The sequence below is a fragment of the Diabrotica virgifera genome, chromosome 7 (assembly GCF_917563875.1).
Source record: "Diabrotica virgifera virgifera chromosome 7, PGI_DIABVI_V3a".
Taxonomy (NCBI): Eukaryota; Metazoa; Arthropoda; class Insecta; order Coleoptera; family Chrysomelidae; genus Diabrotica; species Diabrotica virgifera.
The window spans coordinates 63765020-63780238 of NC_065449.1; the positions used below are offsets into that span (position 1 = coordinate 63765020).

General features: G+C 34.9%; 1 protein-coding gene across 1 annotated transcript in view; it reads right to left on the reverse strand.

The window, feature by feature from the left end:
* Positions 1 to 13138, reverse strand: part of LOC114329836 (protein suppressor 2 of zeste-like) — a 231065-nt gene extending 217927 nt beyond the window's left edge. The window contains exon 1 of the mRNA XM_028279094.2: positions 12827 to 13138. Within this exon, the coding sequence (XP_028134895.1) occupies positions 12827 to 12841 (15 nt within the window). The 5' untranslated portion in view covers positions 12842 to 13138. The remainder of the gene's footprint in view (positions 1 to 12826) is intronic.
* Between the last annotated feature and the right edge of the window lie 2081 nt (positions 13139 to 15219).

Consider the following 15219-nt stretch of genomic DNA (forward strand, 5'->3'; position numbering starts at 1 on the left):
CTTAGTGATTTTTCTTATCCATTCGCTTCTTTTCTTCAAATTTACTTGCAGCATTTTTCTTTACATGGCCCTTTGTGTTTTTAATACCCTATCCATGTTATTTCTTGTCAGTGTCCATGTTTGAGCTCCATATGTCAAAACAGGAAGTATGTACAGATTTTTTGATAGATGAGTTAAAATAGGAAAGCTTTATATTTATTAGTGTTGTAGCATAGGAAACAAATTTTATTTATACAGGGTGTAACAAAAATACAGGTCATAAATTAAATCACATATTCTGGGACCAAAAATAGTTCGATTGAACCTAACTTACCTTAGTACAAATATGTACACACAAAAAGTTACAGCCCTTTGAAGTTACAAAATGAAAATCGATCTTTTCCGATATATCGAAAACTATTAGAGATTTTTTAATGAAAATGGACATGTGGCATTCTTATGGCATGAACATCCTAAAAAGAAATTATATTGAAATTTGTGCAGCCCATAAACATTTTATGGGGGTTTTGTTCCCTTAAATCCCCCAAACTTTTATGTGTGTCCCAATTAAATTATTTTTGTAGTACCATTAGTTAAACACAATGTTTTTAAAACTTTTTTGCCTCTGAGTACTTTTTCGATAAACCAGTTTTAATCGAGATGCGGCTTCTTTTTTAATATGTTTACATAAAAATTTTATGGGGGTTTTGTGCCTTTAAACCATCCAAATGTTTATGTACGTTCCAATTAAACTATTATTGCTGTACCATTAGTTAAACACAGTGTTTTAAAACTTTTTTGCATCTTAGTATTTTTCAGATAAGGCACCTTTTATCGAGATCTGGCTTCTTTTTTAATATGATTCAAAGTATACCTCAAACTGTAATTTATAAATAAATTTTCATATTATTACCAAGTCTCTAAAATCGTACTTAACAGTACACAAATATGTGGTGCATTGACAAAATATTCAAAATATCTAAAAAAAAACTAACTTTTCGAAAAAGTACTAAGAGGCAAAAAAGTTTTAAAAACATTGTGTTTAACTAATTGTGCCACAATGATAATTTAATTGGAACGTACACAAAAGTTTGGGGGGGGGGGGTTAAGGGAACAAAACCCCCATAAAATTTTTATGGGGTACACACATTTCACTATAATTTTATTGGGTATTTGGGAGTTGTTATCATAAAGATGTTTTTTCAACCATATTAGCAATAACAAATGATAATCTGGTATATTATTTGTCGTAAACAAATAAATTTATATTTTTTCGACTACACAATGTGATGCTGTGATCAAACGAATCCATTAATAGATAACGGCATTAAGAATATTTCACATTCACATAATTTATCTTGTGGTGATTTTTAAATCTTGTCATAATTTAAAGATTTAAACGTCAATAGCACGAGGTTGCTGATCCTTCATAAATCTAAATAGTTTTGTTATGCTAATCATATTCGGACCATGGACCCTCTCCGACTAAATATAATTAATGGACGCTCCCACTTCTATCTACTGTTTAAATGCGATGTTGTGTCATTGGTGTAATTTATTCGTCGTTCTTAATATGTTAATTATGTAATTTTATCACTACTTAAACTGGTTTTATGTGTAATAAAGAGAATGTAATTTCCACAATGCCTTCACCGGCCTATTACAAATGCTATTATCACCACTTCCAGATTACTACAAGGAATGGTAATTTTATTATTAAAATCATTTACTGAGAATATAAAAAATGACAGAAGTAGTCAATAGTTCACCGATTGGACAGTCAGTCAGATTATGCAGTTTATCTCTATCTAGGAACTCCCTCTTCTACAGGTACTTTTTAATATAATTTTAGTTCTCTGTGAGTTTATAGTTGTAATTTATAGTAATATGTATATATTTTCAAAAAACTCCGTCACCACATAGTGGTGTAGGGCGACAATACATTACAATACAAAAACGACTTAAATGTAACTAATAACTGCTATATTTTTTGGAATGGTTTGCCTAGTGTCTTAGTGTTCTATTCTACTCCTAAGTATTGGAATGTTCGTGTTTGTTTTATATTTACATCTTCTGTTTTTAATGTTTTTCCACTTTTTATGAGCAGTGGAACAACGTACAGGAAATAAAATGCCGCATAGGAAAGGCAAGAACGGGTTTTAACAAAATGAGCGCCATGTTCAAAAGCCACAACATATTCCTAGATACAAAAATTAGACATTTGAGATGTTATGTTGTCTCTATATTATTGTACGGAGCGGAGGCATGGACGCTTACAAAGGCCACTATTAAAAAACTTGAAGCGTTTGAGATGTGGCTCTATAGAAGAATACTTAGAATACCCTGGATAGCAAGGATCACGAACAAGGAAGTTCTAGAAAGAACGATGAAGGAATCGGAGATTGTGTTTACCATCAAACGTATAAAACTGCAGTATCTGGGACTACTTGTTGCAATTGAACATACAAAGAAGAATACAGGGTAGAAAGAGCAGACACTCAAAAAAATTGAGTTCGTAATATTGATTAACAGTGATTATTGAATAGTATTTCGTTGTAACAACAATTAAATTTTTTGTTTCAACGAACTTTTAGACATTGACGAATATATTTGGTTATTGTCACAATGATTGAATAATAATTGTGAAAATAACTAGAGTAGGTACATTAATCAATAACACTCAATTTATTCTGCCAATAACTTAGTTTCGTATATTTAATAAATAATGTTAATTCTGGCAGCAACTCACTTTCTTGATTTCGTAGATGACAAGCAATTACCTTGGTTTATCGTGACAACGTACAGATTTCATTAAAACAATGTACAAATGTTGTTAATATAGAGTAATATATGATTATGGTATAGACGTAAACTGATTGTTGTGACAACGAATGCATTAATCAATCTACTACTGCGTTTAATATCCACAATCAATGCGTGCATGGTGACAATAAACGTAGTTGTTGAGGCAATAAATGTTTTGCTTGACCATTTGAAATGTAACGGCTTTTCCTTATCGTGATACCCCTAGCTTTTCTGTGTTACCATTGTTTAAAAAAGAATTATTTGTTAAACAATGCTCTTACCTCCGCCGAAGTGCCGAATAATGATTTCATTTCGTTTCCAAGTGTAGTCCGTAGTAGAAGGAAGTTTTCGTGTGTCTATTATTGTGAAATTTCGGTCGAATTCTTTTTAAATTTTTTTCGAATCCTGAGAAAACTAATTGGTATTTTTGAAAATTTAAACGCAGAATAAAATATTACGGTATTATCGAGGGACTGAAGTGCTTGAGAATTTCTATAATGATTATTTTAATGTCACAGGGGTGAAAAAGAGAAAATTTAGTATGATTTTTAATTTCAAATATATCATTCAAAAGAAACTTTTTGTTTATTCTAAGGGACTTTCAGCCCTCGGTAATAATGTAATCTTTTATACTGCGTTTAAATTTTTCAAAAATACTTATTAGTTTTCTCAGGATTCCAAAAAAAAAATGAATGCGTTTAAAAAGAATTCGATCGAAATTTTGCACATACATTTTTGGAATCACTATTTCAAACGCTTTTAAATGAGCTGTCACAAGATGTACTTTCCCATTTAAAAAATCAAAGTTATGCCTGTCACCTGAAGAGGGATCGTGTAAAGTTCGAAACATTGATGTTATAATATAATTTGATTATTTTAAAAATCGACCTGTCCGAGCGTTTTGCTTATGTGCTAAAAATAAATAAGTTAATAAGGGGGGGTGGGGGAGTGTAACACATTCCAGCGCACTGTATAAGTGAAATCATAATAGGATTTTCATATTATGAGAAACCACACAGTGTAAAGTCCATTAGGTTTAGGACAAAAAAGGGAGATTTAAAACATTATTATTAATCAATATCTTACATTCGGCTAATGCATTCAGTAATTATTAATATAAAATACGTTCATAGTAGGAATGAACGAAACTGATTGTAAGAATGAATGGAATTGCTTGTAAGAATAACCGTATTTATTGTGGGAATGAACGGAATTAATTGTAAGAATAAACGGAAATAATTGTAGAAATAAACGAAATACGTTAGAAGAAATAACACTGTTATTGACACAATGAATAGTCTTCGTCGGTCGATTAACGACGTTGTTGTTTCAATGAATAGTGTTTGTTGACTCGATGAACAGAGTTCGTAATTTTTATAAAGTGATATTATGGTATACATAATGAATGTTCATCCATTCAATAAACGTAATACATTGGCTCAACTAACGAAAATAATGAATTGATGAACATCGCTTTGTTGTTCCAATAAAACCAAGGATTGGACAAATTTTAAGTATTGCGTTTGTTGTCTGAATTAACATTTTTATTGATATTACGTACCTTTTTCGTTGAGTGGAGACATGTTAAGGATATACTTGGCTAGGAATATGCCACTCAATGCATCGAGGTGTAACGTCGACATAGGATTGAGTGGTCTAGCCATCTTTGTCAGTCACATGCGCGGGATCATTTGGTTAAAAGAGATAGATAGACCACCGATCGACGGTTTCCATGCTGTTTCCGTGTTACGCTTTTTTGGTGAGTATGCCGAGTCTACGCTTAATATGTCAATGAGAAAGAGTCATGGAAGAAGACGCATTTCCTGGTTAAACAATTTGAGAGCTTGGCTTAACTGCACTTCTGCTACCTCTTTAGTTAGAGCAGCGGTATCGAAAGTGCGAATTGCCATGTATGCTACGAGCATACCAGTAGCTGTCACGTGCGTTCTCTTATACCTGTGCCACTCTCCACGCATGCGCATTGCATCAAACAGCACGCTACTGACTTACTGACATGAAAAATCAAATTGCTTGCGAGTAGCTAGCATGCTAGTAAACGGGCACACTTGTCAGTTTGGATACGGCGCTTGCTTTTGCTAGTTACTGGTATGTCATTGTGCTAGTAACACGCATGTGTATCCCCGGCTTATGATGTTGAACTAAATTGAACAAGGATTTTCGTATCATAAATGAGATGAAGTAAAGTATCTGACCTAAAAATACTCATGAAACATATACATCTCTATGAATACTTATTATCTATAATACTCAATATTGTAAGTTTAATTAAGATCAAGAAATACAGATAGTGATTTAGTTTATAAGGTGTATATTGGAACCAAAATAGCCCAGAGACAACTTAAGGTCCCCATAGTCCATTTAATATTGCGATAATATCTCATTATAAATGCTGATAGTCAAGTTCTTCGAAACAGTATACAGAGGAACCCTCAAAACGACAGGTGGTGGGAGACAGGTATCTATTAAATTTAAAGTTTTAAAATTCAAGAGGTAAACATCTGGATTATTAGGGAAGCAAAACCTTGATTAGAACAGAAGGGTAAAAATAATTCTAATCATAATTTAATATTTGCTGGTAACTCAGCTAAATAACATTTTACAATGCTAGTTTATCTTAAATGTTGAGTCTCTACAAAGTATTTATAAACCAATTTTAGATACCTACGTTGTAAAATCCTTACATAAAAACGTACATATAGTTTACCAACAAGATAAGATGGTTGTCCTAGAAATGACGTAAAGATACTAATTCATTCATTCATTAAGCATTACAATCCCTAGGGATTATATCTAACGCCATGGCGTTCAAAATCCTATTGTGGAGTTAGGTGGATTACCCCACTGTGTGCCTTTGCTGCTGTTGTGACTCTTTTCCATTTATTCCTGTCCTTGCATTGAACTTTCCAGTCTTTAACATTTATTGCTCTTAAGTCTTCTTCTTCTAAAGATACTTAATAGGAGCTTTTAATGCAAAAATAGGTAAGGAGAGGGAATGCGCGTCAACCACTGGAAACCACAGTTTACAATGAAGAGTCGAACAACGAAACTCGCCTGATACACTTAGCCGCCTTAATGAATATGGTAGTTGCCAGCACGTGTTTTATGTACAAACATATACTTACATAAGGGCACATGAAGAAACCCCTGATAGGAATCAAATAAAATCAAATCGACCATGTACTGGTCGACCCAATACATTTCATCGACATAATAGACGTGCAAGACGTGGGGCAAACCTAGTCCACTATCTAGTCCAAACATTCAATGCAGAGAATGTCAGTTCTCTACGTAAAAAACTCTACAATAGCTAAAAAATTTGAAAAAAGTTTGAAAGGTAAGCCAGAGGACTGTACAGGTGGTATAGTTGAAGGTGTTAACAACTATTGGAGGCAGTGCAGAACCATATTGGAAGAGGTAGCAACTGAAGTGATTGGAAGACAAAGTGAAAAAATAAGGTCGGACTGGTATGATGAGGAATGTGCACAAGCAACGCAAAGAAAAAATCCAGCATATTACAATGCTCCAAAGACAAAGAACGAGACAAGTAGAGGAAGGGAGAAGAGTATGTATAGATAACTGATACGAGACAAAAAACGAATACTGGAAAGAAAGAAGAAAGAGTATATAGAAAACCAACTGTAAAAACTAGAGAAGTATAACACATAAGGTTAACCAGAACAGAAAGGAATTCAAACCTAGACTATCATGTTAGAAACAGAACAGGAGAAATCATTGGTGACCGGGACCAGATAAGAAAGATGGGCAGAAAATTTTGAAGGTAGACTCAGTAAGAAGTGGGATGAGGTTGTAAGATGCAGAAATCCAGCTCGAAGGCATGGACGACGAAAGAGAGAAATATAACATCCCAACAGAGGAAGTAATCATCAAAGCAATACAAAAATTGAAAGAAAGCAAAGTTCTTGGAGCAGATGGCATTCCTTCTGAGCTTTGAAAATGAAAGCATGGCCGTATAAGTGGGCTAGTAGACCTGATTTGGAAGCAAATAAAACTACCAGAAGACCAGAACGTAGGTATAATTGTATATATTCACAAGATAGGAGATCAAACAATTTGTGATATATACAGAGGAATTAGCCTCCTAAACGTGACCTACAAAATAATGACCTACATTCGTTACGGTCAACTATTGGGATTTTGTAAAAATATAATAGGCACATACCAGTGTGGGTTTCGTAAAGAAAAGACAACTATACATCAAATATTCCTTCTAAGACAAGCTTTGGAAAAAATATATGAGTATGGATTTGATACCATTTGTTTGTGGATTTTAGATGTGCCTAAGACAATGTGAACAGAAATGCACTACACAAAGCCATATAGAATTCAATATTTCAATACACTTAGTGAAACAGGTGAAAACAACCCTCTCAACAGTGGAATGTAAGGTTAGAGTGCAGAACGAGTGCCAAGAACTTTTCAGACACAAATAGAGCTTCGACAGGGAGATACCCTATCGTGCCTTATATTCAACAGTGCCCTAGAGAAAGTTATTAGAGAATCTGGAATAACAACAAGAGGAACCCTTATTTATGAGTGTACAAATACTAGCGTATGCGGATGCCATCTGAGTACCAAGAAGAAAGGCGGCCCAATCGTTCACGGAATTAGAAGCAGCAGAAAAAAGAATAGGACTACCACACTAATATACTAGTAAAGCAAGGTACAGTTGAGTCCGCGAATCTTTACCCGTGCGTCATCATTTAAAGCATACGAAATAAGTCGATAAGTCGGAAATTGAAATTTACTAAACGCAACAGCAAGTGACAGTAAATGACGGCAAGTAGCAAAACTTGAAGATCTAACGGTTGGAACATAATATACCTACTTTCGAAGGAGGTAAGGAGTAAGCGGAAGGAAGGAGTAAGCGAGTTCAAATATCTAGGCTCACAAATCAACCAGTGTGTCAAGTAACACAGTAACAACTGCAGAAATCAACAGACGTAGGCATACCTATATTGCCTATATCTAGCAAATAATCATACCATGGATTAAAGAAACTATCAAACATAGTCATAACAACAACGAAAATATTGATATACGCAATATATGAGGGCATTTCACTAAAATTTTTGCATTGTGTTCCGGGTGACGTCAGGAAAAAGTCTACAATAGAAAAATAGGTGGAAATGCGTAATTTCCATGCATCAAAAAGTGCATAAACATTTCAAAATCATTATATTAAGGGCCAACTTTTGTTCTTCGGGGGTTTTGGGGCCACTGAACACGAATAGGCAATCACAACCGACCCCCTATGCAACAGGTACCAGGGTTACTGTTACTACTAAGGTACGTCATCTGAAATTTCAAGGGTTTTTGGTACTAAATTGATGCGAATAGACTACTCAGTGATTTTTCGGATCGCAGAACACAAATACGTCATCAGAACCGACCCCCGGAGTACCTGGTGCCCAGCGTCACGTCATTTTCTGGAGTTTTGAGGGTTTTCGGCACTAAATTGATACAAACGGATTATTCGGAGGGTTTTTGGAGTTGCTGAACACGAATTCGACACCAGAACCGACCCTCGTAGCATCTAGTGCCCAATGTGACTGATATGTTCGTCATCTGGAATTTAAAGGGTTTTCGGAATTCAGTTCTGATCGTGTATTCGTTTTCATTAACCCCAAAAAGCACCCGAGTAATCTATTTGTGTCAATTTACTGCCGAAAGCCCTCGAAATTCCAACAGATCACGTGCCTCAGCAGTGACCCTGGGCACCAGGTGCTCCGGGAGGTCGGTTCTGATGACGTATTCGTGTTCAGCGATCTAAAAACCTCTAAGTAATCTGTTTGCATAAATTTAGTGCCGAAAATCCTAAACACTCCAGAGGACGTGCCTTAGCAGTACCCCTGGGACCAGGTACTTCGGGGGATCGGTTCTGATTGCGTATTTGTGCTCAGTGCCCCCAAAAAAAAGTGAATAACAAAATCTGGCCCTTAACATACTGATTTTGACATGTTTGTGCTCTTTTGGATGCATCTTATGCACTTTAAAATGCAATTATGCATTTCCACCCATTTTTCTAATGTAGAGTTATTTCCTTACGTCATCCTGAACACAATGCAAAAAGGTGTATATCGCTAGGTACTGTATTTCCTTCTTCTTTCTCATAATCCTTAGTGCCCTTCAAGGCGTCGGATGTCGGGTTCCGCCTTTTATCCATTTCTTCCAAGCGTTTCTATTGCTGGCCAGGTTCTTCATATCCTTCATACTCATGTGTCTCCTTTCACCTATATCCTGGATCTGGTCCATCCATGTCTTCCTCGGCATTCCCTTTTTTCTTTTGTTTCCTATTTTGGCTTCATGTACCTTCTTTGTAAGTCTCTTTTGCTCCATTCGTTGTATGTGTCCAAACCAGCTTAATTGTTTGTTTTCGATCTTCCTCATTATCGGTTCTTGTTCCAGCTCTCTTCTTATATCTTCATTTCTGAATCTATGAAACTTCGTAGCTCCAGCTATTCTTCTCATGTATTTCATCTCGGTCGCGGGTACTGTATTTAAAAATCTATTTATTTTTTCCCAAATACCTCGTTATCAATTACTAGTCAGAAACGTGGAGAATGATAAAAAGCGATGTAGAGGGTTTAGGCTGTTTTGAACGTTAAATCCTCAGAATTTATACCTAAAGGCGTGCAGGAAAACGGATTAACGCGTAGCCGCTATAATTTTGAGCTTTACCGCCTGTATAATGAACCTGTAGTGACAGGTCCATCAAAATAGACAGGCGGTGGTGGCTAGATCACTTAGAGAGAATGAGCGAGATGAACCATCAAAGCACATCTAAAACCAAATACCGGTTGGAATGAGGAAAAGAGGCAGGCCCAGAGCACAATTTAAGGACCAGGTGGAAGACGACTTAAGAGTACGAAATTAAAAAACCAATGCGAAGGAAAGGAAGGAATGGAAGCTGGTGCTAGAACAGGCCAAGACCCACCAAGAGTTGTAGAGACAATGATCATGACAAGACAAAATACATATAGGTACGTTTTAATATATGACGATAAAAGATATAAACAATAACAATAAAGTTGTTCTGATTTATTGTACGTATTACAGGGTGTAACGAAAATACAGGTCATAAACTAAATCACATATTCTGAGACCAAAAATAGTTCGAATGAACCTAATTTATTCTTTTTCTCATGATCATCTTTCAGTGCGTCACAGTTTTTCGATTTCTCTCTAACGCATTAAATTGTATGTGACAGAAAAAAAGGCACGTCTTTGAATACTTTGGTAATTATTCTAGTTCGGTGATTATTCTAGTTGTCGATAGATGGCGCCATAATCAAAAAATAATTATTTATTAAATAAGATAATAATATTATCAATATAATCTGTACAATTTATAAGACTATACAAATGAAAGAAAATACCATTTTATAAATGCAATAGACACAATTGATTTGGTTTTATTCCAAATTGAAAATAAAATTTGACAACTGTCAGATTTAACAAAAATGTCACGTTAGAATAAATGTCATAAATGTGTATTATCACGGACTTACCTTTTTTTCTATAATTTGTGACGCACTGAAAAATGTTCATGAAAAGGAGAATACCTTAGCACAAATATGCACATAAAAAAAGTTACAGCCCTTTGAAGTTACAAAATAAAAATCGATTTTTTCGAATATATCGAAAACTATTAGAGATTTTTTATTGAAAATGGACATGTGGCATTCTTATGGCAGTAACATCTTAAAAAAGAATTATAGTGAAATTTGTGCACCCCATAAAAGTTTTATGGGGGTTTTGTTTCCTTAAACCCCCCAAACTTTTGTGTACGTTCCAATTAAATTATTATTGTGGTACCATTAGTTCAATTCAATATTTCTATAACTTTTTTGTCTCTTAGTATTTTTTCGATAAGGCAGTTTTTATCGAGTTGCGGCTTCTTTTTTAATATGTTTACATAAAAATTTTATGGGGGTTTTGTTCCTTTAAACCCCCCAAATGTTTGTGTATGTTCCAATTAAACTTTTACTGCGGTACCATTAGTTAAACACAGTGTTTTTAAAACTTTTTTGCCTCTTTGTATTTTTTCGAGAAGGCACTTTTTATCAAGATATTACTTCTTTTTTAATATGGTTCAAAATATACCTAAAAATGTAAATCATATTAAATGTAAATAAATTTTCATATTATTACCAAGTCTCCATAATCGTACTTAGCCATATACAAATATGTGGTGGATTTGACAAATATTCAAAATATCTCGATAAAAACTGACTTTTGGAAAAAGTACTAAGAGGCAAAAAAGTTTTTAAAATATTGTGTTTAGCTAATGGTACTACAAAAATAATTAAATTGGAACGTACACAAAAGTTTGGGGGGGTATAAAGGAACAAAACCCCCATAAAATTTTTATGGGGTGTCCAAATTTCACTATAATTTTTTCTTAAGATACTACTATCATAAGAATGCCACATGTCTATTTTCAATAAAAGATCTCTAATAGTTTTCGATATATTGGAAAAAATTGATTTTTATTTTGTAACTTCAAAGGGCTGTAACTTTTTTTATATGCACATTTGTACTAAGGTAAGTTAGGTTCAATCGAACTATTTTGGGTCACAGAATATGTGATTAAATTTATGACCTGTATTTTTGTTACACCCTGTATATACAATATTTCATAATATTATCTACATGCTTGTTATGTGGATGTACACTGTAAGATTTGTTAACAATATTAAAATTAAATACAAAAATAATAAATACACAAAAGATTCTAATAACGTGCATGGCTAATCAAATTTCTTTAACAAACACCATCCAACATTTATTGTTAAAATTCGTTCTGGTCTCAGGGCACAAACGACTCTCTGATGCTTCTCCCCTCGCTTCGGAATTCATCAGTCGACATAACATGAAGCGATTCCCTTGGCAATATTTTTTACTTTTCACCCCATCGTCATTAAACAAAGAGAATACGAACGGCACATCAAAGCACAGGAGAGAAACAAATTCCCCAGCACATTGAAATACTACGACCGAAGCCTGTAGCGTGAGTTTGTATACCACGGAAATTCACTAAACAGAGACAAAAACTCCGAAGAGCGAAGCCAGAGAGAGACGACGCTATGCGCTGATGCGTAGAAATAGACAGCGGTCGAAGGCTTTAGCGCGAGAGAGAAGAGGATAAAACAAGAGAACAACGTATAATTTAAGTGAGATAAACTTAACCATCACAAATGTTAAAAAAAAAACAAGTCAGCGGTGGAATCGACAAAGCTTCGGCTTTTGAGTGAATGTTAGAGAGAGGTGGACGATCTCGAAGGTATGTTAGCGTGACATCATAATATATTTGTAAATATTTGGTTTTCATTAATTTGAAACAACTGTCTAAGAAAGAATGGTCATTGATTTTTTTATTCTATACGAATTTCACTGCTTTAATAAAAATAACCTACCTCATACAAGACTTAAAATCCTATTGATACTACTTTCTCCTTTCTTTGCACCATTAAAAGAAGCATTCAATTTAATTATCCGTTTATCGAGGCCTAATATCTAAATCTGAATAACATGCACTAAAAATACACTACGATATTGAACGTAACCTAAAAATATGTAAAACATTTTTATGCTCTGGAACTTGAGAAGGTAGGTAGGAATAAAGGGATCAAAAGTTCTTCCCTTCAGTGTTCATACACACAAGAACGACCGTTTTTTCTCATTCAGTACAGTAGGTAAATACCCTTGTATTGTTGACATGATGGGTAAAAGCAGGTCCGCTTTCATTTATACCAAACTCGTTTTATATTTGCTTAAAAATCCAAGGTTACTTCGGCTTTTTCATTTCAAATAACCAATATCAATTAAAATTTAAAAGCAAAACCATACATTATCAGTTGTAAAACATAATTTGGTAAATAATGCTGAAATAAACCAAGCCTCATAAGCTGTGATCACGAAATAATCAGTGGAGAAACAGTTATATTTGGAGAAGTTATAATAAAACGACTGAACGTTGAATTTAAAAAAATCAAGTTACCTTTATCTTGCGCATTCAACTGTCACAGACAGTCGTTCCATAACACATTGTGTTTTAAAGCCACTTCGAAACCGGCAACATGGCTTTACGAACGAACCGACAACATCGCTTCGCCTACATACAGATTATATTGTATGTTAAAATATTCTACAACAAAACCGACTGTTTGATACTGATATCGCACTCCGATTTTCACGAAAATTTCACAGTAGACACTTTAAACACACACAAAAAGGATACCACTTTTAAATTTCGAAAATATTTATATTTTGAGGTAGAATTAGCGATTTTGGCGACAGCGTGTTGGCTCTTTTATGCTTTTGGGTACACTAAAGAAGCTTGTTTTAGTTCGAAACTCTTCGACCCGCCTGATAAAAGCTCCGCCCCTAGCCAATCGTGCCATAGTGAAGCTATTGACGTCAGACGATCGTTGTCGACGTTGTACGACTCTTGGTATACACAGCAAAGGGAGCCTTGCATTCCATTTTGTTATATGGAGTGTTGGTATTTCGTTTTGAGAATTTATTTTTGGAAATGCTGGTGTGTGGGTTTCTGTGTTCTGGCCGAGGCTGTGCGTTCAGCCAGGTAATGCCGGTAGGATGGGAGTTAATGTAATGGGTCACATAATTATTTTATGATGTTTTATGGGGGTTATAAAAGTCAACTTGGTTGCAGAGCTTGGGGAGGATGGAAACTGCCATTATGGCTGGAACTTTTATTATGCTAGTATAAAGCAGGATTAAAAATTCCATTTTGATGATGAACTTGACGGACATTACAATGAATAGGTAATAAGGAAATCGACAAATTCCGTGAGTTTACGAGATGTAGAAAGTGAACAATTGCCAGGATATCTTGACAAAGTTTACCAGCTAACTACTTAATATTTTTCTCTTTAGACTAGACTAGAGCTATGATGTAGGTACCTATACCTATGCAGTAGATGTTCTTACTTAAAATACTTAGGTATATAATGTCGTGGCAAAATTACAAAACAAAATAGGATTGTTCTAGCATCAGTTTCAAACGGTTTGAAACCATCAGCGAATAGTCGACCAGCGCGAGTAGAGGGGATAGAACTGGTGACTGTATTATGTTCTCTCACTGACCAACTGTTTGCTGACGGTTTCAGACTAGTTTGACTGTTTGCTAGAACAAACCTAATAAGAATACGACTAGAGTGGGAATCAAAGGGTATTAGCATCTTCTTGTAGTGCCTATCCGTTTCGGATGTTGGCGACCATCATGTCAATCTGTTCTTTACACACTGCTGCTCTGAAAATATTTGTGGTTGTTGTGTTGAACCACGTACGTAGATTTTTCAGACAGGAAATCCTTCACCTTCCTGCGGTCTTCATTTTCCTTCTACTTTTCCCTGCAGGACTAGTTGCAGCAGTCCATATCTCTCGCTGTTCATTATGATGTGACCGAGGTATTCGATTTGGGCTGTTTTTCTTGTGTTTAACAGCTCTTTTTTTTTGCATTCTCAACAACCCAACCTGGTTAATAACGTGATCGGTGTAAGATATTTTCAGGAATCGGCGATAAAGCCACATTTCGAAAGCCTCAATTTTCTTGTCTGTGAGAGTCCACGACTCAACTCCGTACAACAGTATAGGAAATATATAACATTGTAATAACCTGGTAGTCATTGGGCCCACATATAAAATTGTCTTTTACATTTTTTTCGTAAAACTAATATTTTTCGAGTTATTCGCGCTTGAAAGTAACAGTTTTTCGTCGAAAAAATCGACTTTCTTAGAGGGTTTTTTGAGAATACCTCGAAAAATACGCATTTAATAAGAAAAACGACAGAGAACAAAATTTTATCTTTTAGTAACACAAACTAAATTCTTTCTCTATAATATCTTTAAGACCAATAGGGAAATGGGGGGCATGACGGGGTCTCGAGGTAAGACGGGGTACCGCACACAAACAAGAAACTACACGTTGGTGAATAGCATGCAGTAACTCAATAGGAAGAGTCATTCGATTAACGGTCCCTGCAAGAGAAACCGTGAATGAGAGTGCACGCGTTTTTTGTTTACAAACGGAAAACTGTTTTAGCGATCCGTTGATCTAATTTTGTGCAAGGACAACCATCGTTATTTTAAGGTAATTATGATCACCTCATTAATGTCTTTTTTATCGTTGTTTACTAGTATTCTTATTTTGATAATGGCATATTGTTTGTGTGAATACGTTAAACATTTAATTAGTGAATCTTTTTTTGTTCAAAGTTACCTTTTGAGGCAAGATGGGGTATTGGGTGCGGGGTATGATGTATGATGGGACATTGGTGGTAAGTCTGGGTTAATTTAAATTTCTTAATAAATAACATTGGATTATTATTTTAGATAATACCATGGTACGTACTTACAAGAAAAAAACAA